Source organism: Lepus europaeus, chromosome X (genome assembly GCF_033115175.1).
Source record: "Lepus europaeus isolate LE1 chromosome X, mLepTim1.pri, whole genome shotgun sequence".
Lineage (NCBI taxonomy): Eukaryota > Metazoa > Chordata > Mammalia > Lagomorpha > Leporidae > Lepus > Lepus europaeus.
The window spans coordinates 53,608,790-53,634,960 of NC_084850.1; the positions used below are offsets into that span (position 1 = coordinate 53,608,790).

Below are 26,171 nucleotides of genomic sequence, written 5' to 3' on the forward strand. Positions count from 1 at the left end.
AAAACGAAGATGGGGTGGTATAGTCCAATGGCTGTCAGTGATGCTGACTCTGTTGAACTTGGGACAAAGGCATTGACATTCAAAATAAAAATGAGCAGATTCTAATGTGACCTAGATTAAAAATCACTGTGTTAGAGTAAGGTTGGTAATGAATGTAAATTGAAACTAATGGGGCCATGGGATGACTAATACCTTCTATAGCTGCCAGGGGCTGTAGAGGCCAACAATAGATGTTGTCTTGGAAAGTTCAGTAAACCAGAGGAATTAAGCAACTTGCCTGAGGATACACAGCTGAGAAATGTTTGACCTGGGATTCAATTGTGATCTGTCTGACTCCAAAGCTGGGAGTATGTTCACTTCGCCATGTTTCCTGGGAAGGCAATATTTCAGCACAGAAGATATAAACAGATACCTTGGAAAGAACATCAATGTGTACCAAATGAGATCCTTATAGGCTGCAGTGGGAGGAAGTACTGTTTGTTTAAGGTAATTTTGATGTTTACTTCTTTGTTTGCCCTTTGATCTTCCCCCTGAACTTTCTTCCAATTTGGTTTCCCATCTGTGGTTGCTACTATCTCTTTGAGAAAGCAGAGACACTACATGAAAGGGAGCCAACATCAGGGTGCTGCCCTCCTGGATGCTGGCTGGCCTCAATGCCCTCTCTCTCCCAAGTACTATTTCCAGGGTCCTCCTGAATGGAGAGGAAGGAACAGGATTCAAGACTGCAGTCAAAACAAAACATTCAGTCTCCCCCTACTCCTGACTCCTCACTTATCAGCAGCTCTGTATAGTGAAAATCTAAATCATTTGTTGTGCACACATAGCAACTATTTATTAGCTATTAGCTTTAAGGACTCAGTGGGGGGTTCAATGAATTTAGAAAAGAAATCAACCCTGGGAGAACCTAATTTCATAAGTAGGCTAAAAGAAAATTGAAGCCAAAAATGCATCTCTCGCCATCTAGGGGATAGGCGAGTGATAAATATCCTTCAACTCCAGCTCCCCCTCCAGCTCTGAAAAAGCTCAGAAACCAAGGACATGGAGCAGCAGCAATGGCATTTCAGAAGATGCCCTGCTTCCTGTCTATTGAGAAAGCTTCACCAGCCCTGACTGGAGATTGATTGTGAGTTCTAGAAATAGCACACCTTGCCCCTCAAGCCACCAAGTAGAATGCCTTCCATCTTTTATAAAATATTTTCACTATTAGATTTCTTGAAACCTCCATTTTTCCCCATCACTAGGCTTCCTTGGGACCAAATGCAATCCTGAAACCTCGCCTTATTTGTATGTCTGCAGACAGAGACTAACAGATGCTAATGAAAGCATCCCCATCATTGTCAAAGGGCTGTCCCTCCTTTTTGTGTGGCTCCTGTGACAGTTCCTAAAGCGCCTCTGCCCAGAAGCTTCCCTGTTCCTTCATCCTCCTAGAGTTTACCCTCGTCCAGCCAATACCTAAAATTGCCTCCTACCCTTGAAAAAGACAGAATTCCCTTTCCCAGAGACCAGAACCTTTCCGGAACACACTGCCTGGGAGTCACCAGCAATTATGAGTGGAGGCAGTTTTTTCCCAGGGAGTAGGGATGATGATAAGTGACGTCAGAGACACAGACTTAAGTACTTAATGCTTGTCATCCCAGGTGTACAAATTTAATCTTCCAGACACAAAGACCTACTAGTTGGGAAGTTGTTGCCCATCTGACATTCTTTCTCAGAAAGGAATGTCTTGCCCAATGAGCTTATAAGAAATAGTCAATTAACTGTGAGTTAGCCTAGATGAATAGCTTCCCACTTCACCTCCCTCCTCACAATTGGAGTGGTTCCAGGGTCAGATGGGACTCAAGGTTATACACTTGGTCTGCATGCACAGGTACAGAGTATACCAGGGAGCCAGGCCTGCATAGTACAAACTTCTGAGACTCCAAGGTCATCAACCTCACTCATTGGCCCCCCCCCCCCAGATGACTGGGCTCTCCTTTTTCTCTGTACAGCAGCAGCCAGGAGAGGCCAACTTTACTTCCAAGAGTCTGCTCCAGACCATGGGGAAAAACTAGGCTAGTCTGATATCTATGCAAACACAGGCTTGGCAGGAAAAGAAATCAGACATAGGTAAGAATTTAAATTCAAATTTAAATTCAGATCTTTGAATATAGGCCTCTGAAGGCCTGTTTGGAAAAAAAATAACAACTCTTTCAAATCTGATTCCCTTTATCCCTTTTCCTAGAGAAGAGGAAGAAACATTCTGACTAACTTACCTACAACTAATTCCTGGAAGTGGACAGCCATTTTAAATGGTTCTTTCAGATTAACCCCTCCTTCTCCATTCCTCTGTAGAGTCCAACTACTTCATAGCATGTTTCCAAATCTGGGACATGGAGGGCAGTAAAGCATGTACTTCCTATACAGGAGTGAAGAAAACAATGGTAACATCAGGAGCTAAGATCACTCACAAACTGTTACCTTTCATCTACCCTTCACACTCCTAACCCTTATTCTCTGCCTTTCTCTGCCATGTGTTCTGTACCAAAGGAGGCTGACCTCAATGGACTTTAGCATCAGGCTTCCTTGCCAGCTGGTGTTTGGCTGGTTCTCATTGATGGTGGGCACTGGTAGTAAATGAGAGAACAGGAAGAGTAGGATGCATTTATTCTTCTTACTCCTTCCTTACTGTGTTGCACTTGGGCAGAGAGTACACTATGCTACCTAAAGACCAAGCTGTGTCAGGCAGCCCCTCTTGCACAGGTGCAATTCTTGCTAGGTTCTAGTAGCACCTTTCTTTGCCATTGCCCCTCCAGTTTTATGGCATATAATATCTCCCACTGTTCATAATCTTTCTATGCCTTACATATGTTTGTAGGTTCCCTTAATCCCACACACGCTACTACAAATGATTCTTTCATCAAGCTCCTCTTCATCAAACTTGAATATATCATTTACTACGGTTTGGATATGATTTTAATGGATTCCCCAAGAGTTCTTGTATTTGAAGCTTGGTCCCCAGTGTGACAATGAGAGAGCAATGGAATCTGTAAGAGGTGGAGCATATGATGGTTCAAGTACTTGAGTCACTGTCATCCTCATAAGAGATCCAGATTGAGTTCCAAACTCCTGACTTCAGCCTGGCCCAGCCCTGGCTGTTGGGAGCATTTCGGAAGTAAACCAGTGGATGGGGGAATCTCTCCCTCTCTCTCTCTCTGCCTTCCAAATGAAATAAAAATAAATAAAACTTTAAAAATAGACAGAGCCTAGTTAGAGGTTAGAAAATTGACCCCTCCCGTTGTTCTGGCTGACTCTGTCACCATGTGATCTCTCCCTCTCTCACACATGCCCATTGTGATACCATCTGCTATGAGGTCCTCACCAGAGTCAAGCTGATGCTTGTTGCCATGTCCTCAAACCTCCAGAATTGTGAGCTAAATAAAACTCTTTTGCTTGTAAGTACTGCCTCAGATATTTCATTATATGGAAGGACTTCAAAAAGTTCATGGAAATTGATTTAAAATTTATGTTTGTTTTGGTGCTAAAATTTTGAAATCCATGCAGTTTTCTCATACTACACATTTTTCATAAACTTTCTGAATACCTCTTGAAAAAACAGAGAACACACTAATTAACCACATGTTTCTTGCCAGGACTTTGACTTTAAACTTCTGACTTCTACAAATTCTATCCTGCAGATTTCCAGAAGGTTGCTTAGCCTGAGAAAAGAGATAATACAGTTCAATTTCCTTCTCTGAACTCAGGAATCTGCTTTTCCCACATATTTGACATATTCTCCATGCATTAGGCTCTCCCTAATTAAAGGTGTATTATTGTGTCTATGTAATGCTATGAAAATTAAGTTCTAACTGGCTCCATCTTTTTTTAGAGAAAGGCAATGCTTCAAACCCAATTATAATGTTTCCTTCCCATGATGTCTGTTCAACTTGCCAACTTTCCATAATTCTAAACATTTTATCCAGTTCTATGAGTGAAATGATACTTTTTTATTATTATTATTAAACTTTTATTTAATGAATATAAATTTCCAAAGTACAGCTTATGGGTTACAATGGCTTCCCCCTCCCAAAACTTCCCTCCCACCCACAACCCTCCCCTTTCCCGCTCCCTCTCCCCTTCCAATCACATCATGATTCATTTTCAATTCTCTTTATATACAGAAGATCAGTTTAGTATATATTAGGTAATGATTTCAACAGTTTGCCCCCATATAGCAACACAAAGTGAAAAAAAATACTGTTGGAGTACTAGTTATAGCATTAAATAACAGTGTACAGCACATTAAAGACAGAGATCCTACATAATATTTTTTTTAAAAAATTAATTAATTTTCTATGCCATTTCCAATTTAACACCAGGTTGTTTTTTTTTTTTTTTCATCAGTCCCATCACCAGTTCCCTACCATCTGTTCTTATTTTTTAAGATTTACTTTGCTTATGAAAGGCAAAGTTACACACACACACACACACAGAGAGAGAGAGAAAGAGAGAGAGAGATCTTCCAGCTGCTAGTTCATTCCCCAAATGGAGTGAACACAGTCACAATAGTCAAAGCTAGGTCAGAACCAAGCTGGGAGCTACAGCTCCATCTAGATCTTCCACATGGGTGTCAGAGTACCAAGTAGTTGGGCCATCTTCTACTGCTTCATCAGGTTCATTGGCAGGGAGCTGGATCAGAAATGGAGCAGCCAGAACTCGAATTGGCGCTCATTTGGGATTCAGGTGTCTGAGGAAATGGCTTAACCTGCTGTGCCACAATGCTGGCCCACCCTATCTGTTCTTGCTCTTGTATTCCAAATCTTGGTGATAGGAACCACTCACACATCAGTGTGATCATCCCACAATTTCCACTTGCCTTTACCTACACATATCCATTAAACATTAAATCCTGTGGAATTCACTTCCTAAATATCTTCTCTCAAATTTTTCCGTGTACTTCAGCCACAGAGTCAGTATCTGAGTTCAGAACTTGATCCTTTTCCATCTAGATTATCAAAATGTCTGTAGTCTCTCGCTATTCTCTTTCATGTTCCTCACTTTACCAAACTGGGCTTTGAAAAAAAATTATAGTCAGATGACTTCCCTTACAATGTCCACTCCCCTTAGGATAAAATCCAAACTCCTTGTCCTGGGATGGAAGGTCCTGCATAATCTGGCTACCACTTCCTTTCTTCTATCTGTTTAACTTCCTTACGCTGTCTGCATGCCTTTATTGCACTCCTCCTTCTCTATGGCACACTTTATCCTTGCTGATTTAACTCCTTCTATTAATCTCTCAGACCCGTGTTAGATATCATATTTTCTAGGAAGCGTTATCATGAACCATTTCACCCTCAAATGGCTTAATGGCCCCTTTGTGATCCTTCGCTTCTCTCTTTTCCCTTTCCTTACATTTAATAAACTGGTAATTATTTATTGACATATCTAACAAATGTATTAACAAATACCTCACCACTATCCCCCTTAAGATGAGAAACTTCATCCTTTTATTCCTAGTACTTAGCACAGAATGTGGCATATAGTAAGATGTTCAAGAAATAGTTCTAGGTAGCCATAGTGAACTTCAACCCAGCTTCCTGCTAGTGCACCTGGGAAGGCAGCAGAAGAAGGGGCAAGTGTTTGGGTTCCTGCTACTCATATGGGAGACCTGGATCCAGTTCCTGGCTCCTGCCATCAGCCTGGCCCAATACCAGCTATTGTGGGCTCGCTTGCTCACGCTCTCTCTCTCTCTCTCTCTGCCTCTCCTCTCTCTGTGTAACTCTGACTTTCAAATAAATAAATAAATATTTTTAAAAAGAATGAGCTATGAAAATAAAAAATTAAAATTTACAAATGAATTGTTGGTAGAACATCCAATAAAAACCTGGCAGGAATATTCTTGTCATCAACACTGTGAATCTATATTTATTGAGTTCCTACAAATTGTTTTCTTAGAACTTTCATTGAACACATTTCTGTATCTATAAAGGACTAGGGAATAATCACTATTATATTTTGATGTCATTCTCCTAACCAGGAAACACAATGAATTCCTATGAATATTCGAAAGTATAATGAGAAAGGGACCTCAGACTGTATGCAAGCATCCTTGATTAATATTTTCCCCATTGGGAGTCACCCTCCCTGCCAAAATTTTTCCACAACTAGGAAAGGAAGAAAAACAGGTGAAAAGGGAAAGAGGTAAAATACAGACATGAGAGTCACGAACTTTTGAGCAGTGGTACTCCAGGAATGTTTCTGCATGACAGTATGTATCAAGGGGAGGCTCATATGAATGGAATGGTAGGAACCAGTCTTATCTGTCTCCTTCTCCCTCCTTCCACAACTGTTCTTACCCAGACTTTAAGTTTTGGGTTAAGTGATAGGAGCTATAGAATTCTGAGAGCTGCTTGGTTGTATAGTTACCTTCCAGGATCTAGTCTTTATTTTGTATGAAGGAGGGCTTCAGGACTCTGGAGTTAGTGGGTACTCACTGGTTGGATAACCATTAAAAAGATTCATTGTTCTAGATAAATTTTGTAAATAGCCACTCTCCCACTGGCTTAAAGGAAAGTGACAATGAATAACAAGTAGATTAAAAAGCATGCAAACACTAGGCTGCCCTACTTGGCAAGTGAGTGACAACTGGTCTAAGTACCTCTTTTCAGGGCCTCTTTCCCTCCCACTTCCCCACCCTTTCCAAACTTCTTTCAAAGCTCAAGATTTGAGGCAGTGGTCAAGCTCCATGGCATAAGAATTAGTGTTCCGCATGACACCCTCCACCAACACAGCAGGCTTGGGATTTCTTCCCGCAAAGCAAGAGAGCCAGGTGCAGATCAACATGGCTGCAGCTGCTCCACCTCCAGCACAGTAATATGCCCAGCCAAGCTGACAGGTACCTGTGGAAACAGGGACAGATCTGAGGGTTAGATTGCCTTCTCATACAGTCTCTTGGATAATGAACTATAAAAATGATCCCTAAAAGTTTAGTCTCCATACATCCTCTTTGGGGTGTTATGTTTAGAGTGAGAACAGGAAACAGCTGGTGTGAGTGGTAACAAAGTGGCAATACCAATGACAATACAAGAGCAACTTGGTCAGGTGTCAAGCATTATGCTAAGTTATTTACACATATATCTCACTAATTATCATGGTAACTCTGAAATGAGTACTATTAATATTAAACCTCTGTTTTACAAAGGATGAGACAACAATGGCATGAGTCAATTATGAAAAATCTTGCAACTAGAATGTGGTAGAATCAGGGTATGAGCCCTGGCTTACAGTGACTGCAAAGCTCCACAGTTTTAATCATACTGATGAACTAGCATAAATGAACGGCTTTCTTTTAAAGAACCATATCTTGCATCATCATGAGATCTGAGTGTCAAAATCAACTCTTTTCTTCCTTTCTATGTGTCCACACTAATTTAGCCTTTAACACCCATGGAAGAAATATACATTGAAATGAAAGCCAAAGCCTCTATGTGGGTAGTTTCACTTTGGAATTTTGTTTTGTTTTGTTTTTTTAATACCAAAATATATATTTTTATTTATCTTTCTTCTTTTTAAAAAATATTTATTTATTTATTTATTTGAAAGGCAGAGTCATAGAGAGGCAGAGAGAGAGGTCTTCCATCCGCTGGTTCACTCCCCAGAGGGGCACAATGACCAGAGCTGCGCAGATCTGAAGCCAAGAGCACAGGGGCCCAAGCACCAGGGCCATCCCCCACTGCTTTCCCAGGCTATAACAGATAGCTGGATCAGAAGTGGAGCAGCTGGGACTTGAACTAGTGCCCATATGGGATGCTGGCACCACAGGCAGTGGCCCCACCTGCCACACCACAGAGCAGCTCTTCATTCTTTTTTAGTCCTTATCCATCCACAATAAATATTTTACCACAGATATAATCATTAGGGCACAGATTACCTGGTATCTGGCTTCTTAAAATTATTAGCATTTTCAAATTTCAGTAATATCATTTTTAATCATCAAATGTATGAGCAAACAAATAACAACTTAAGAAATTAAAACTTTTACTCCTATTGATAAATGTATTAATAATTCCCCAGTTTTCTTATTTACTCCTCATGGGCTGGGTGGTCTCTTTGTTTTGTCCTTTGGTCTTGGGAATTTCCTCATTTAATGCTTCCCTTTCCCACTGAGTCCTGAATCATAACCAGGCCTGTGCATGCTATACTGTATGATCAAGCTGGCTTGAGACTATGAGGTATGCTTTTTCTTCTTCCACTTCATCCTACTGTGCATATTGTGATGCCCAATAAGATGTGAGCTTTGGGTGAGGGCCTTTCCACATCTGCTGCACACAAATGGGCATTCCCCAGTGTGAGTCCTCTGATGCTGGATGAGGTGTGAGACTCTGAAGGAAAGCTTTTCTTCAGTCCTTACATTAGTAGGGCTTAGCTCCAGTGTGAGTTCTTAGGTGCTGGGAGATGAATGAGTGATCACTGAAAGTCCTTCCACACTCTTAACATTCAGATAGTCCTTCACCGCTATGAATTCTCTGATGCTCTGTGAGGGAGGAGCTCTAAAGAAATGCTTTCCCACAAGTGAGATTCACCCAAGACAAAGTCCTCCCTCAGAAGCAGCACTGTGAAAGCCCTGAATCTCAGGTAACTGCTCGGCGCCGTCCTCGTCCAGCAAGAGACAGAGACCGAACACTTTGCACGGGGTTCCTTTATTGCTCGGCAAGCAGGAGATCCAGCTTCGATCTCTTCTGGGCAGGAACTTCCTTACACCCGCGTAGCAAGGGTTTATATGCACAATACACGTCACAAATCAGGTGATAGGCTAGAAGCGCGGGGATAGGACAATCTCGTGGCAAGGCGGGAAGGAGCGAGCTAGAGCGGGAAATCTAAGGCGGGAAGGAGCGAGCAAGAGCGGGAACTCCCTGAGATGAGGAAGAACCCGGAAGCAGGGAGTCGGCGCCATCTTAGGGGCACGGTTCCTCCGGTCTGGTTCCCTACATCTCCCTCCTTTTGTTTTTGCACAAATCACATCCCCGACGGCCCTGGCTCATGAGGGCCGGGAGAATATTTACTAGGCAGAGAGTAGAGGTGCATACCCAGCGTGCTTGTGATCCGTTAGTTACGGAACTTCAAGGGCCTGGCCACAACCCCTGATGTCTCCGTTAGGGATCAGTTTTTATTCCCTTTTGCTGGGGCAGGCTGGGAATTGAACCTGCATGCATATGCATATGCTCTCCCAGGACCCCCGGAACCCCCGGGTGGACTCCTGCTGCAGTACCTTTGGTCTCGCATACCCAGTTTTCGCTCCCCGTCAGGGATGGGTGATACAGCCCAATGAATGAGAGGGGGAACAAGACAACTCGAGGAAGGTGTGTGCCTGATGGAGGCATTGTCCATATGTGAGGCGTGAGTAGGGATGGGGGGACGAGGGTTTTAATCGCTGGTATGGACCCGGTCATAAGTCATGCGAGCCAGCATGGCATATGCATCCGGATCACGGTGATGGAGAGCAGCATACGCTGCCGCGCGGAACTGATGTCTGACGCTCTCCAACTTGTTGTTGATGAAGGAGCTCACCCAGCGAAGTACACAGGGACGTCTCGTTGTTTTGTTGCAATTTGTCGTCCTGTGAGAGCGTGGTAATCTCGGTTATCTCGGGGGAGATGTCGTCCGTAGGTGATAGAGGTGTATCTTGTGGCGGCGGGGCTGTTTTTCTGACCAATCTTTCCGGTATCCAGAGAGGTTCTCTTCCAGATTCCTGTGGGAAGACACAGACCGCGCCTCGGTTCCAGCATAATACCGGATCCGGGCCGTACCACTTTCCCGTGAGGACATCTTTCCAACGGACATAGCCTCGTGAAGATGGCTCCTTTAACATGTGTCTCTCAGCGGGGGACATAGAATGATCTGTCAAATTCAAAAAGTTTATAGTAAACAGTGCAAGGGAGAGGCGCATTCGAGGGGTTTTGCCCGTGGCAATTCCCTCCTTTTGTTTTAAGAGAAAAGCCTTGAGGGTTCGATGAGCCCTTTCAATTATGGCCTGTCCCTGAGGGTTATAAGGGATTCCAGTTTTATGTTGTACCTGCATACGGGTGCAGAAATCTTGGAATGATTTACTTGTGTATGCAGGACCATTATCTGTTTTTAAAGTTTTTGGTTTGCCCCAGGCTGCCCATGCAGCAAGGCAGTGATTAATGACATGGGTGGTACGCTCACCCGTCTCCAGAGAAGCAAAAATTACTTGGGAACAGGTGTCAACTGACACATGAACATACTTTAAGGTCCCAAACTCGGATATGTGGGTGACATCCATCTGCCAGATATGTCCTGGTAGTAATCCTCGGGGATTAACCCCCACCGAAGGCACAGGGGTTAAAGTAGGGCATGCGGCACAATGGCGAACAATATCGCGAGCGGCAGCACGAGAAAGACCGAATTTGGCGGCAAGGGTTTTTGCGTTTACATGGAACTCTGAATGAAACTGGATAGCCTGCTCTTCTGGGGAAGAAAATTGGAGTATCCAAATGGGGCGTGTGGCTTGATCAGCTATAGCATTGCCTGTGGTCATGGGTCCAGGTAAGGAAGAATGAGCTCTAATATGAGTAATAAAGAAAGGAGCAGACCGATTCCAAATAGATTTTTGCAGGGTGAGGAAAACTGTCGCTACGGAGGATGAAGAATTGACTAGTCCTGCGGCCTCAAGGATAGACACAGAATTAACCACATAGCGTGAATCAGACACAATATTGACAGGTCCGGGGAAATCAGAGAAGACTTGGTTAACTATAAGAAGTTCAGTTACCTGGGGGGAGTTAGTAGCGAATTGGAATGTTTTTGGCACAGATCCTGAAACAACATATGCACCGACTCCTGTTTTAGAACCGTCGGTATACACTACTGGGGCTCCCTGTAAGGGCTTTTGGGATGTGGACTTTGGAAAAATAACTGGGTGAGACTGAACAAAGGTTAGCAAAGGATCAGAGGGTGTTCTGTTTGTAATAGTTGCGGAAGTGGAGCAGACTAAAACCGCCCAAGCATCAGTACAAGCGATTAGCACACGTACCTGTTCCATGGAATAGGGGACAACAATGGTGGATGGTTCGCGTCCAAAATGTTGGATAGCCCTCTGAATGGCTAGGAGAGTTATCTCCGCCACTGCCACGGGATAGTAACTAATAGATCTAGTAGATGACATTGAGGGATGGATCCAGAGGAGAGGCCCATCCTGCCATAGGACCGCGGTGGGCTGTTTAAGGGTGTCGAGGACCCAAAGAGTAAGGTCTCCCGCAGGGTCCCAACGTTTTAGGGCAGCTTTACTAAGGGCATCGTTGACAATTGACAGTGCTTGTTTGGCCTCAGAGGTGAAGGTTCGGGGGGAAGCAAGATCCGGGTCTCCTTTAAGTATATTAAAGAGGGGCTGCAATGCAGCATTAGGAATGTTAAGGTAGGGCCTAATCCAATTGATATCCCCTAAAAGTTTTTGTAAGTCATTTAGAGTGGAGATAGCATTGATTTTTATTTGAATTTTTTGAGGTCTAATTTGAGTAGGGGCGACTATAGCCCCAAGATAAGAAACTACAGACGACAATTGCACCTTATTAGGTGCAATATGCAGCCCTGCCCCTTCCAGCACTTGTTGGAGTGTACTGTATAAGGCCAGGAGCCTCTCTGCTGTGGGGGCTGCACACAGTAGGTCGTCCATATAATGTAGGCACCTGCAGTCGGAATATCGGTCTCTAAGAGGTTTTAGTACTTGGGCTACATAGACTTGACACATGGTGGGGCTATTAGTCATACCCTGAGGCAAGACTGTCCACTCCCAACGCTTGTCCGGTTGTTCCTGGTTCTGGGTGGGGACAGTAAAAGCAAAACGTGGGGTATCCTTTTTGTCCAATGGAATGGAAAAGAAACAATCCTTAAGATCTATTACAATAACAGGCCATTGGTTGGGAAGTGCCGAAAGCAGAGGAAGACCACGTTGCACAGGGCCCATAGGCTGCATCTGTGCGTTGACTGCCCTAAGATCATGTAAGAGTCTCCATTGACCTAATTTTTTGCGGATGGCAAAAATAGGCGTATTCCATGGAGAGGTGGATGGGATCAAATGACCAGCGTTGACCTGCTCCAAGACCAGAGTGTTGACTGCCTCCAGTTTCTCCTGAGATAGGGGCCACTGTGGAACCCAGACGGGTACGTCCGTTAGCCACGAGATGGGTAAAGGCTCCACTGGTTTAGGAGGCGAAACAGTGACCCCTAGGAAAAACCCAGGCCAACTTTACTTGGTCTTTGTTTTGGCTCAATGGGGGAAGGGTGGCCCTGGAGCTGGACACCGAGTCCCTTGCCTGGGACGTAACCCATATTTTGTAGCATAGATCGTACTGCAGGGGAAGTGGTGACCAAAGCAACATCCATTTCGGCCAGGACGTCTCTCCCCCAAAGGGAAATGGGTAGAGGTAAAATGAATGGAGAAAACTGTCCTCTATGACCCTCGCTATCCTGCCATGACAACAAGGCTGCACTGATTTTTGGGAAATGAGCAAAACCAAGTCCTTGTAAGGTTTGTTCCGCCACATTTGTAGGCCATGTACTAGGCCAGTCCTTTGTTGCTATAATGGATTTGTCGGCTCCTGTGTCTAAAAGTCCCTTAATGTCCTTGCCATTAATCTGCAACACTAAAGTGGGACGTTCATTTAAAAACATATGTAAGCCGGTAAAATTAATGCCAGAGGACCCAAAGTTACCAGCGCCGCGAACGTGGTTTTTAGCTGGGATTAAAGAGTGAAGACTGGGCAGTAATAACATTTGTGCGATACGGTCTCCAGGATTGATTACTAAAGGTCCCTGAGGGGCCTGAACCATGATCTTTACTTTACCAGTGAAATCAGAGTCAACTACCCCGGGGATCACAGCTAGCCCTCGGAGGGCGGCGGAGGACCGACCCAACACTAATCCAACCGAATCCGGGGGCAGAGGACCGGAGCAGTCGCTCTCCACTAATTGTACCCCCATCTCCGGAGTTAAGAGGAGAGGGGAGGTGGCGCGGAGGTCCAGGCCTGCGGACCCGTGAGTGGCACGGGCTGAGGGTGCACTGGGTGTAGCGCAGACACGGGAGGTGGAACCTGAGAGTAGATTTGATTTTGGGGGCTCCTCGCTGGGTTGGGGAGCCCCCTCTGGCCGTTTTTTGGCCCCTGGGCGCTACCTGTAAGTGGGTTGCCATCGATATCGAAAGCAGAACGGCATACCTCTGCCCTATGAGGGCCCTTGCGGCAACGGCGACAAGGCTCTATGCCTGAAGGCTGTGCCGTGGAATACCCATGGCTGAGATTGGGGCAATCGCGTTTTCTGTGACCCGGTTGATGACATTGGAAGCAAAGTCCTGAAGATATGGGGGGTCGGGTCGATTTAGATTTTGGACTGTTTTCTTTGACTTTTGCCAGCATCGCAGCTAGGCCCGCATTAGTAAGTGGCCCACCGGTATCTCTGCAGTATTTTAACCAGGAGTCCAGAGATTTATGTCTATATTGTCGAAGAATGTTTTTGCACTCTTTATTAGCCTGCTCAAAAATAATTTGTTTGACCAGTGGCTGAACGTCAACCTCGGAAGGGAAAATACGCGACGCAGCCTCAAGTATGCGAGCGACAAAATCAGCGAAGGGTTCGGCCGTGCCCTGAACGATCTTGGTGAGGTGGCTAGCTGAGTCACTTGGATTGGACGCCTGCCTCCACGCACGTTGGGCACAGTTGGAAATTTGCCTGTATACTTGTCTAGGGAATTGGGTCTGGTCAGCCTGATAAGGTCCACGCCCTAAAAGCATATCAGCATTCCACGTAGGGTGGCCGTCCTCAGCATTTTCATCTGCCTGGTCATGACAGCACTCTGTATTCATAGATTGCCACAAAAGAAAGCCGCCTGGACTTAAACAGGCCCGAGCCAATTGGGTCCAGTCGCTAGGTGTTAAAATGGACTGGCCGACTGATTCAAGGAGTGACAATGTGAATGGGGCTGTGGGTCCATAGTCATGGACCGCAGCCTTAAGTTGTTTTAATACTGTCATGTCCAATGGTTCGTGCCGGGCCTCTCGCGTGCCCAAAGCCAAAACAGGGTAAGCCTGAGCGGGGGCAGCGGGAGCGCCAGTTCGCAACTGTTTCCAGGCTTGTTGATGAAACTGTCTGCCTGAAAAAGGTGGCACATTTGGGACGTTTAATGGCCATGGCGGCACGGGTGTTAGATGGGGCTGAGGCACGCCTACATGACCGCCAGTAGGAGGCGCTGCGTCTTTAATCTGATGGGCGGGCACGACATCGATAGGAGGAGCCGTAGGCACTAGAGGGCGTAAACAGGCATCTTTTAACTTTTGCCGCAGCTGCGCATACGTAGGAGGCGGGGATTTAGGATCGCCGTCCCCTTCCCCCTCAGACTCAGAGGAGGCGGAGCCACATTCGGAGCCTGAGGCCAGTGAGGAAGTCTGGCATCCCGTGTCCTTAAATTGTATGAGGTCCCGGGCGCCGTCCGAGCTCTGAGAACGAACTTCCTCGAGAGCCTCGCGAACCGCCGTAAGAGTCGGGCGGTCCGCTCCCACCGACCTCTCCTCTTGGAGGCACGCCCGCAGTAGTTCCCATAAGGGGAGAACAACGGGGTCGATATCGGGTTCCTGGGGATCGTTAACTGTGCGCCGGAGATCCTTTCCTAATTTCTCCCAAGACTCAAGAGTTATTTGGCCCTCGTGGGTGAGCCACGGCGCAAAGAAATCAACACTTCCAAGGAACCTGACAAGTGTGGTCTTAGAAACCTTAATCCCTTTGCTACGCAATAATGCTTTTAACGGATTAAGCAACATTGAATGGCTAGATGAATTTCCCATTTTCAGTTTAAAGCGGGAAGACACGTCCGCTATCTTATTTTCAGTTTAAAGCGGGGGAACAAGTCTGCTATTCTTTCAGTTTAAAGCGGGGAAACACGTCCGCTATTCTTTCAGTTTAAAGCGGGGAAACACGTCCGCTATCTTAGGGTGCGTCCACCCTCCAACCACGAGATATACCTCACTCGCGGGGCCCAGACGGTAAGACTGACCTCGCTTACCTTCTACTTACCGGGCAACGTAGAGGAAGTTCCCCGTACGGGCCACCAGCTGCTCGGCGCCGTCCTCGTCCAGCAAGAGACAGAGACCGAACACTTTGCACGGGGTTCCTTTATTGCTCGGCAAGCAGGAGATCCAGCTTCGATCTCTTCTGGGCAGGAACTTCCTTACACCCGCGTAGCAAGGGTTTATATGCACAATACACGTCACAAATCAGGTGATAGGCTAGAAGCGCGGGGATAGGACAATCTCGTGGCAAGGCGGGAAGGAGCGAGCTAGAGCGGGAAATCTAAGGCGGGAAGGAGCGAGCAAGAGCGGGAACTCCCTGAGATGAGGAAGAACCCGGAAGCAGGGAGTCGGCGCCATCTTAGGGGCACGGTTCCTCCGGTCTGGTTCCCTACAGGTAACCACAGATCTTGACGGATCTGGGCATTCCAGGGACCAGCCACTTCCTATTTGAGTGTGAGGACCTCAACAACCTTGATCTTTGTCAGGGGATTCTCAGTAGGAAGATCAATTTGAGAGTCTAGCTGTCTAAGAATATTCTGGAACGGGGTCTTGAAGAATTCTTCTTTCCACAGGCCAGAATTCTTCTACCTCCTCTGAGATATCATATCTGCCTTGGAAAGCTGATGCTCAACTGAGACCAGGTTCCTGTAGTTCTAGAGCGTCACATCACTGTACAGTACTTCTGTTTGAGGTCCAATAGTCTCCACTCCCCCAGGGTGAAATCCATTGTTAAATATTTTTATTTTTATTTTTTATTATTTTTTTATTTTGACAGGCAGAGTTAGACAGTGAGAGAGAGAGAGACGGAGAGAAAGGGCTTCCTTTTCCGTTGGTTCACCCCCCAAATGGCCGCTATGGCCGGCACGCTGTGCCAATCTGAATCCAGGAGCCAGGTGCTTCCTCCTGGTCTCCCATGCGGGTGCAGGGCCCAAGCACTTGGGCCTTCCTCCACTGCCTTCCCGGGCCACAACATAGAGTTGGACTGGAAGAGGAACAACCGGGACTAGAACCTGGCACTCATATGGGATGTTGGCGCCACAGGCGGAGGATTAACCAAGTGAGCCAAGGCACCGGCCCCTATTGTTACATCTTCAAAGGTCTCTGTTTCACAGCACTAGGTCATTGGATGCCTGGAAGCCATAGTTTCCTCCTCTTCAGTGTGTCTCTTATAAGAATGAGCAGAGTCCTGCGGGCTGCAGAAGGTTGGCTGTTGGCCCACAGCGAAGTGAGTCAGCACACGAACCTGAACTACAACTGCCAGACACCCCCGCGGCACACCCCTCTGGATCTCACAGGGTGGCGACCATCTTGGCTGGCCCTTTTGGGCAGCAGGCAAAGGCCAGGTCTGCAGGAGGAAGGTGCTCCTTGGGGCACTTCGGAGGCCCAACTGCACAGGAAGAGGTTACTGGTTGGGGATTCTAGGCCATGGTCCCCCAGAGAGAGGGTTGTGTCACCCCCACCCCACCATGTGAGAAAAAGAAGGGGGTGGGGGCTAGTTTCACTTTGAAGGGTAATGGGAAAGATCACCTGATATTCCAGCAGAATTCTGAATAGAATCTAACAGAAGTAAATTACTTTGTTTGAAGTAATGTGGTTATTGTGATCTTTCAGAACATACCAATTCCAGAGAAAGAAGGGCTATTATTTTACAAGCTGTTAGAGTATATAACCATGAAAATAAAGTGCTTCCCACAACTCTAGAAATTGCAATAGGTACCCTTTTCCACAAAATTTCAGAGATGTCCTAAGAAGAGAGGTAGGCATCTGAATTGTGCAGAAAGCTAGTCCTGTTTACAATAAGTTGAGGATGTCAAGGTTGAGCATCATGGTAATGTGCACATGGTACCCAGTGAATCTTAATTTTTTTCTTCTTCCAACTCACCAGCTGCTGTGTCATAGAAAGAGTCTAAGATGATCCTAAGTGAGGTCGTTTTGCTTTTTCATTCAGGCCAGTCTAATTTTTCCCCTATTTTTCAGCTCAGATAGTTTTTTTTTTCTACCACCCAATCATCAATCATGCTGTCTCCCTTGCCAAAATATTTTCTCTCTTATTCACCAATTCATATCTTCCAAACAACAGTATTCACAGCTCAGTACTGGCCAGGATCCTTCCTGGATAGAGTGCAGTGGGCCAAAGTCACCTCAGCTAAGCAGCCCACCAAGCATTTATCTGTACACCCCATCCACAGCAGAAGGTATCTGACAAAACACTGGGCAGGAGATCTGCACTTTATATATGCTTTATCTATGCTTTCTCTCATTCCATGTTGCTGGCTCAACAGTATAGGTGTATGTTTCTTTTCTTGTTAATTCTTCACATACTGTGTCCACAATGGGTATAGTTTCAGAACTTGAAGGTGGATGCACTTGCATTTTCAAAAATCAATATCCAAAACTATGGCTTAAATTTTGAATTGAAATTGGAATACAGACCAATTATTTTCATTTTTAAAAATATTTATTCACTATTTGAAAGTTACAGAGAGAGAAAGAGAGGAAGAGAGAGAGAGATCTTCCATTCACTGGTTCACCCCCCAGATGACGACAATGGCCGGGACTGGGGCAGGCCAAAGTCAAAAGCCAGGAGCCTCATCTGGATCTCCCACATGAGTGGCAGGAACCGGAGCACTTGGGCCATCCTTTGCTGCTTTTCCCAAGCCCATTATCAGGGAGCTGGTTAGTAAGTGGAACAGCCAGGATATGACCTAGAGCCCATATGGGATGCTGGTGTTGCAGGAGGTGGCTTTATCCACTCTGTCACAATATTGGCCCCCAGACCAATTGTTATTATAGGGTGACACTAGTGTGTGTTCCTCTGATGTTTTCTTTGGATTAGATGAAGGTTGGTGCATTCTTGGCAGAATTGTTGCGTAAGTGAGGCTGCGTCCTCACAGAACATCTCATTAGAAGGCACATGACATCAGTTTGTTTTATTATTTGTGATGTTAACTTTGATCACTTGGTAAATATGGTGCCGACTAGGTTTTTTACTGCCAAATTATTACCACTATAAAATTAATAATTACTCTCTGTAAAAATGCTCTGAGACTGTGTAAATATCCTATTGCTCATTAAATTTTCATCCACTAAAAATTGAATTAAATTGCAAAACCAGCTAACTTAATATTCTGTGTGCTTCTAGAATATGTCATGATCCTTTCCACCATGAAGCTTATGGCATATTCTGTTCCCTCTGCCTAAAATGTTTACCAGACACATACACCTCCTGCCACTCTCTTCACTTAGTCAATGCTCAATTATTCTTTAGCTCTCAGCTCAATTATTAATTGCTAAGTGAAGTCTTACCTCTCTAGATCAAATTGCATCATTAGAGGCTCTCATGATATCAGTGTATCCTTCTTTCTCTACTTGAATGGATGGCAGGATTTATTATTCCCTCCCGTGATGTGTCAAGTGTAACTTGTTCAGAGCATTCGTACTTTACTAAGAGACCTAGGCAGTCATTTAACTTCCTGAAGTTCTGTGGCCCCTCCAAAATCATGGTGAAAGCCAGACCACAACAAGCTATAAAAACAATATAAATGAAAGAGAGAGGGAGGGAGAGAGGAAGGGAGAGAGAGAGAGGGAGAGAGAGGGAGAGAGAGAGAGAGTAGTTTCAACATGAAAAACAATGGTGGGCTCTGGGCAAAGTAACATAAAGAAAGCCATATCGAGGCAAGTATCTCATGTTGCACCTCCTCCTAGACACATGCACATATTCACACACTCACTCATTCACTCACTCAAAATAAAAGGCTTTGTGAAAAGCTTTGGGATTCACAGAGTGAAAATTATGGAGATGGGCAAATCTTCAACTTCTGTGATTGTTGGAAAACTGCAAAGTTTGCACTCACTCCACAGACTGGACTATGTGACACAGGTAACAGCCCTGAGAACTCTCAGGAGCAGAAAGGTAGAGGCAAGGATCCAAACTGACTCTGTTTTGCTCCCAACCCAGTGCTCTGTCCTCCATTGTTTTTCTCTTCCTCCTAAATAGCATTTTCTTCTTACAGGGTCCCTTGACCTGTAATCCCTAAAGAGGAAGCTCTTAAATCTATCAATAGCAGTCACTTCTCTCATGCCTCCAACCAAAATCTCCTGTGTCTTTGCTGAGCAGACAGGAACCACCTCAAAGATTGCCCACTCCAGAATATTTCCAACATAGTCTATACAAGGCATCAGAAGTCTCATTGTATCTCTCCAGTTGCCTGTCAGCTCATCCCCTCATTAGGACAGGGGTATTTGTATTAGATATATGCATGCTGGGATTGGGGAAATACTTGTTTCTCTAGATGAAATGAACAAATGCATAGCATACTCTTACCCCAAAGCCCTAGGCAGCAAGAAAGCTGACAGAGCAGTCTTCTCTGGAGTAAAGAGCTGGCTAGCAAGGCTTAAGTAAACCTTACTGAATTCTGAACCAGGTATCACTAGGCTGGCCATGAATCTACAGCGGTGACCTGCACCTATTTTCACCCTAAGTACATTCTGAATTTCTTCACACATAGAGACTACTGTTAGGTCACTGACCAGTATCTAGCCTCAGGCTTCTGCCATATAAGAAGCTGAAGAGAAACAAGGAAATGTATCTTCTATAAAAATCTTTTCCTACAACTCTACCTGTTATTTGACTCAAGGAACAGAAAGTTTGTATCACTGGCATTGAAATGAAGGAGGAAAAGCAAAAGCAGACCTTTAAGAGCTATCTTTCCACTTTGAGATTCACCATCACTACTGAGCTATGCCATGTAAACCTTGTACACTAGTCTGATGGCTAACAGAGGAACTCTTTGGAAGGATGCAAAAACAAGGAGCAGTGGCAATGAGATTGCAGCATTTTCCTCTAATAACCAATTAGTGAAGTCCCAGGGACCACTGCAAATCCCTACATTATATTCTTTGACATAATTTTGATCCTTATATTTATTTCACAAATATTTATTGAGTACTTGCTATATTTCAGGCATTTTGAATATACAATCTCATCTGATTATCATAACAGTCATGATAATTTCAATTTATAGTTTCAGAAGGGCAAATTATTTGACAAATATTTCAGTGTCAGAGTACAGTTTTGTATGCTAGGCCTTACTCAATGCTAGTGGTCATCCATTTCAATGATGCCCAGAAAATGAAACCAATGACCAATTATTATTATCCAAGTTTTATGGAAAAGTACAATGCCTTCATCAAATCACTTCACCTCTCTGGGACTCAGTTTCCTTTTCTTTAAGTGAGAGGGGTTTTATTGGAGAGATTTTGAAAGACCCCTTCCAACTGAAAATGTTCATTCTGAGTGTGAAACGTGCTTTCAGAAACATGGTAAAATATTATAGGAAAATATAGAGTATTTGTAGTTGGAAGAATTCAAATTCAAGTAGAGATGTATAGAAGGGATACCATTTTACCTGGTTTCAGTAATGGAAAGTGGGCATTCCAGACAGAAGTAGTTGTTGGTATAAGCAAAGTTCTATGCATGAAGCAATATAGGTTATGTTTCAGAAACAAGGCATCATAACAAAATTACTTCGATAATGAGCTCTAATTGGCAAATACTAAGCTGAATCTATATCAGTAGGGGCCATGTATTATTTTATCCTTCTTACAGGTAGTGAGGAATAATGGAAAGTTTCTGTTCAGGGGATAATACTATAGAATATGATTTCTCAATCTTGGTGCTGTTGCCACTTCATGCTAGAAAATTCTTCATTATGTGTGTGTGTTTGTGTGTGTGTATGTGTAGGGGGAGGGTTTCCCATGCAGTATGGCATCATTGCTCCACAGTAACTTATCCCACCCAACTCCAAGTGATGAAAACAAAAAGTATTGCCAGACATTGCCAAATATTCCTGGATGGGTAGGAGGTATGTTGCTTCCTACCGAGAACCACTGTATTAGAGGAAATTTGAGAAAATTAACCTGTAAAAGATTGGAAGTAGGTGGAGACTAGAGGTAGAGCCAGTTAACCAGAGGCCAAGGAGTTGTTAGACATGTGACAGTCCCCAACAAGAAAGAACTATTTGAATCCAGATTTCAATATGCTTGAGGTTGAGCAACCCTCATCTAGGCAAACACCAGATTTTTAAATTTTAAATTCCATTCAAAATGAATCTTGATTACTGAAAGATTAGAACAAGAAAATGCAATTCCCTCCTTTAAGAATGGCCATGCATGATTCCTTCTGGACTGGGGAAGTAGACTGGAATTGACGCGTAATCAACCCTGAGCATGCTGGAAAACTGGTTGAAGGTCAAGGAAAGATAGCTCCCAAGGTATTAAGGAGGAATTACTGATTCCTTAGGAGTCTTTGAACAAATCTTTTAACCCCATCAGATCTTGGTTCTGTCCCTCTTAAAATGGAGACAAAAAACTAAGTAATTGCCTAAAGATGAGGCACTGGGACCAGATGAGTCTTTGAAGTGTCTTGACAAACAGCCAGGCTCACTGCAGCCTTGCATTCAGATTAAATGCACTGATTCTGAGTCTGCACACTAGAATTGTTCAGGGCACTATGCAATCAGAAAATACTGCAATGAACTGGCTGAGCTCACATGTAGAGTATTTCTCTGCATCTGCACATGGTTGTCTGTGGGAAAAAAGTTTGGATGGCAGGACGGGGGAGAGAAGAAATTCTAACTGCAAATTTGCTTCATGCAAAGCTTCTGTATGAGCCCTAAGATAAGCCTATTCCTTTTTTGTGCTTTTCTGTTTCATTTCTAACACTCTATCTCTGAGTCACTCTATTCCAGTGTTGAATTTTCTGTGACAGGATCTCTCATAAAACTTATTAAATCATCACTCAGCAGTGGGCCTGACATTTAAATCAAGACACGTTGCTTTTATTCCAAGTTGCAAATCAAATTGGTTTATAGTTTGACTCCATTTCCTTTTATTCAGCTTTAAGTTATTATATCTCTACTCTTTAGAAAAAAAAATTGTTACTAACTGCTACTTGAACTTACCAGTCTTCCTCGAGCCCCAGTCCCATATCTGCCAGGGGCATGGTGTTTGCCAGCTGTCAAGGGGTCCTAGTGAGCTACTGGGAAGAGATAGCCCCAAACCAGTGCTTATGGTGAGGCCTAGCATTGGTGTGGACATCAAAGTTAGGAAACAGGGGCTGGCACTGTGGCATAACCAGTAAAGCTGCCACCTGAATAGCCAGCATCCCATGTGGGCGCCAACTCAAGTCCCGGCTGCTACTCTTCCGATCCAGCTCTCTGCTATGGCTAAGGAAAACAGTAGAGGATGGCCCAAACGCTTGGGACCCTGTGCCTGTGTGGGAGACCCAGAAGAAGCTCTTGGCTCCTGGTTCCTGGCTCTGGATCAGCCCTACTCTGGCCATCGTGGCCATATGGGGAGTGAACCAATGAATGGAAGACCTCTCTCTCTCTCTCTCTCTCTCTCTCTTCTTTGTCTCTCTGTCTCTGTCTCTCTCCCTACCTCTCTGTAACTCTGCCTTTCAAATAAAGAAATAAATCTTTTTTTAAAAAAAAGTTAGGAAACAAAGTAGGATGGAGTCTGAAAGAGAGGCTCCTCCTTCAAGGGGCATGTTCATAATGCCAGCTTAGAAGCCAAGAAGGCTAGAAACCTCATTTGAAGAATCCTTCTTGGAGAAACAAAGGAGAGAGAGAGAGAGAGAGAGAGAGGAAGAGAGAGGGGGAGAGAGGGAGAGAGAGGGAGAGGGAGGGAAGGGGAGAGGGAGTGAAGGGGAGGGAGAGTGAGGGAGAGGGAGAGAGAGGCAGAGAGAGGGAGGGAGGGAGAGAGAGGGAGAGGGAGGGAGAGAGAGAGAGAGAGAGGGAGAGGGAGAGGGGGAGAGAGAGAGAGAGAGAGAGAGAGAGATCTTTCATCTGCTGGTTCACTCCCCAAATGTTCACAACAGCCAAGTCAGTAGCTGGGAAATCTATTCTGGCCTCTCTTTTGGATGGCAGGAGTCCAAGTATTTGAGTTGCCATTTGTTGCCTCTTCAGGTATGCAGTAGCAAGAAGTTGGATCAGAAGCAGTGGTGGGACTTTGACCCTAGCACTGCAATATGGGAAGTGGAAACTTAATCTTTTGTGCCACAAAACCCATTCCAACCTGTATTTCTTTTTTTTTTTCAAAGATTTTATTTATTTATTTGACAGGTAGAGTTACAGACACTGAGAGGGAGAGACAGAGAGAAAAGTCTTCTATCTGCTGGTTCACTCCCCCAAATGGTCAAATTGGCCGGAGCTGCACCAATCTGAAGCCAGGAGACAGGAGTTTCTTCCTGGTCTCCCATGCAGGTGCAAGGGCCATCTTCTACTGCTTTCCCAGGCCATAACAGAGAGCTGGATTGGAAGAGGAGCATCCAGGACTAGAACTGGCACCCATATGGGATGTCAGTGCCACAGGCTGAGGATTAACCTATGGCACCACAGCACCAGTCCCACCTATATTTCTTATTTATATAATTTTTCATATACCTGTCTGGAGTTTTAGCTACTCTGCTCATCTTTTTCTTCAATAGGGGGAACCAAGCCTTAGGCCAATTTAAATTATGCTTCTGGGTCTCCCTCCAGGTTAATTCCAACCTTCCCCTGAAGAAACTCCCATATCACCCCATTGTTACCCTCTGTATAGCTATATATATTGACTATACTTGGATCAGCTTCTCAGAAAAAAACTTTGGGCATTCATCCTGAGACAGGTCAAAAACCAGCTAATCAAATACTGGACCTCTTTGATTCAACATGAATTTTTTAGGACACTGGGCCTTTAAGAAACTGGTCACTTTCCTTTAACATCTGTTCATAGCCCCTCTGCTTGTGTCCACTTAAACTTTCTCAGCTAATTAAGTCAGTAACTGGAAGGGTAATAGTTGATATTTGTCAAATGCTTCCATGTGTCTGGCGTGTATTCAGTGCTTTAAACACATTGTTCTTATATAGCTAAGATAACAAACCAGATGAGTGAAAATGAGTCAGACGCAAAAGGAAGACAAGCAAACATATGTGGCAAGTGTTACAAGTATACAGATGATGGGTCATCAAATGCAGGTTAAAGAGGGCAGGGGTTTCCAAGGTATAATATGAAGTTAGGTAGGTAAGGAAACGTAAAAATGTACTCTTAGCAAAGAGAGTAACACATGTAAAGTTTCAAAGGTTTAAAGAAATGTAGTATTTATAGGTGGCTGGGCAAGATAAGAAGATAAAATGGTAATGTAAGTGATAGCCAGGGTCCCTGAAGGACCTGCTAAGGAGTCTTTATCCTGAAGGCAAATGGGGAGCTATTGCTAAAGAAGGAGAATGACATCAGATTTGCATTTTAGAGATATCACTTTGACCACAGAATGGGAGAGAGATTAAGTGGGTAGTGTGTAGTACCTTTGAGAATGGGCAAGAGAAAAAGTCAGGAGTCTTTTCAGTAATCCAAAAGAGAACTGATATTAAGGAAAAGAAGATGGATTCTGGAGTTCTCATTGTGTTCCTTAGCATCACAACATCATTCATTCCTGACAATAACACATACCTGGGATTGACATCATTATGAATTGTGCCTGTTTGTTATTGTGTCTCCTCAAATAAACTATAAGCTTCTTGAAGGCTATCTCCTTGAATTCTTCTCATTTTTGCAGTGCCTTATTTAGCATCTTGTATGCAATGAATGTCCAGAATATTCTTATTGAGTTACACTTACACATTTTTGATATAATACTCAAAAATGCTAGACCACACCTAGCAAACTAATCTACCTCAGGAGTCAGGAGCAAGCTCTCATTTCAGCCACTGACTTAGCCACTACCAGCAATGCCAGCATTAGCTATTTACATCCATTTTCCATCAGCAAATGGATATACACTGTAGCGACTTTTCCTGGGTCTAAGGTTCTTGAATAATAACAAATGCCACAAATAATACCACTCGATAAGAATACAGCACCCTACAATTTACAAATTATTTGTTTCATCAATGATTTTATTTAATCTTCCTTCATTTGTTTTATTCATTCATCATGCCCCAGCCAGAAGCAAGAATATTATTTTAGAGGAAGGAAACGAGCAGCCAGGTGAAGGGTCTGCCCTTTGCCCATAAGGTTTTGTTAACTCAGTGCAGTGAAGGAAAAGAATCTGGAATGAGAGTTACAGTGAACTGTTTGAACCATAAGTTGTCATTTACAAACTGAACTTGTGGAGGAAGTCTTTGAAAATTTTGTATTTGGAAGGTAGAGAGGCCGGCGCCGCAGCTCACTAGGCTAATCCTCCATTTGCGGCGCCGGCACCCGGGGTTCTAGTCCCAGTTTAGGGCGACGGTTCTGTCCCGGTTGCTCCTCTTCCAGTCCAGCTCTCTGCTGTGGCCTGGGAAGGCAGTGGAGGATGGCCCAGGACCTTGGGCCTTGCACCCGCATGGCAGACCGGGAGGAAGCACCTGGCTCCTGGCTTCGGATCAGCACAGCGCACTGGCCGCAACGCGCCAGCCATAGCAGCCACTTGATGGGTGAACCAATGGAAGAAGGAAATCCTTTCTCTCTGTCTCTCTCTCTCTCACTAACTCTGCCTGTCAAAAAAAAAAAAAAAAAGGTAGAGAGACAGACAGACACAGAAGTCCTTCATCCATTGGTTTACTCTCCAAATGCCCTCAACAGCAGGGATTGGGCCAGGCTAAAGGCAAGAGCCAGGAGCTCAATCCAGGTCTCTCAAGTGAGTGGCAGAGACCCAACAACTTGAGCCATCATCTGCTGCCTCCCAGCGTATGTATCTGCAAGAAGCTGGAACTAGGAGGAGTCCCAGGATTCCAATCTAGACATTTTGGGTATGGGACATGGGCTTCCCAAACAACAACTTAACCACTGTGCCAAATGTTCAGTCCAGGATTGAGTCATTTACAATTGCTGAGTCCTGGTACTTCTGTTAGTAAACAGAAGTGGCACTGCCTACTTCACAGAGCCACTATGAAGGTCAAATAAGAAGGCATATACTTGTATAGAGCACTTAGCACAGGGCCTGAACTAATTAATGTTTATCAGCTCATTTTTGTTGCAACTAAACACTCTATCAACTGGTCTACTAGTTCCCAAATATGTCTGGAAGAGCTTTAAGATACAAACTCTAGGACCGGCATTGTGGTGTAATGGGTTAAGCCACCTGCAATGCCAGTATCC

The 26,171-nt window shown here is 44.5% G+C and overlaps 1 protein-coding gene across 1 annotated transcript in view; it reads right to left on the reverse strand.

Moving 5' to 3' along the window:
* Positions 1–6,693: 6,693 nt before the first annotated feature.
* The window catches only part of LHFPL1 (LHFPL tetraspan subfamily member 1), a 55,578-nt gene continuing 36,100 nt past the window's right edge, over positions 6,694–26,171 (reverse strand). Inside the window, exon 3 of the mRNA XM_062183041.1 lies at positions 6,694–6,875. Coding sequence (XP_062039025.1) covers positions 6,694–6,875 — 182 coding nt within the window. The remainder of the gene's footprint in view (positions 6,876–26,171) is intronic.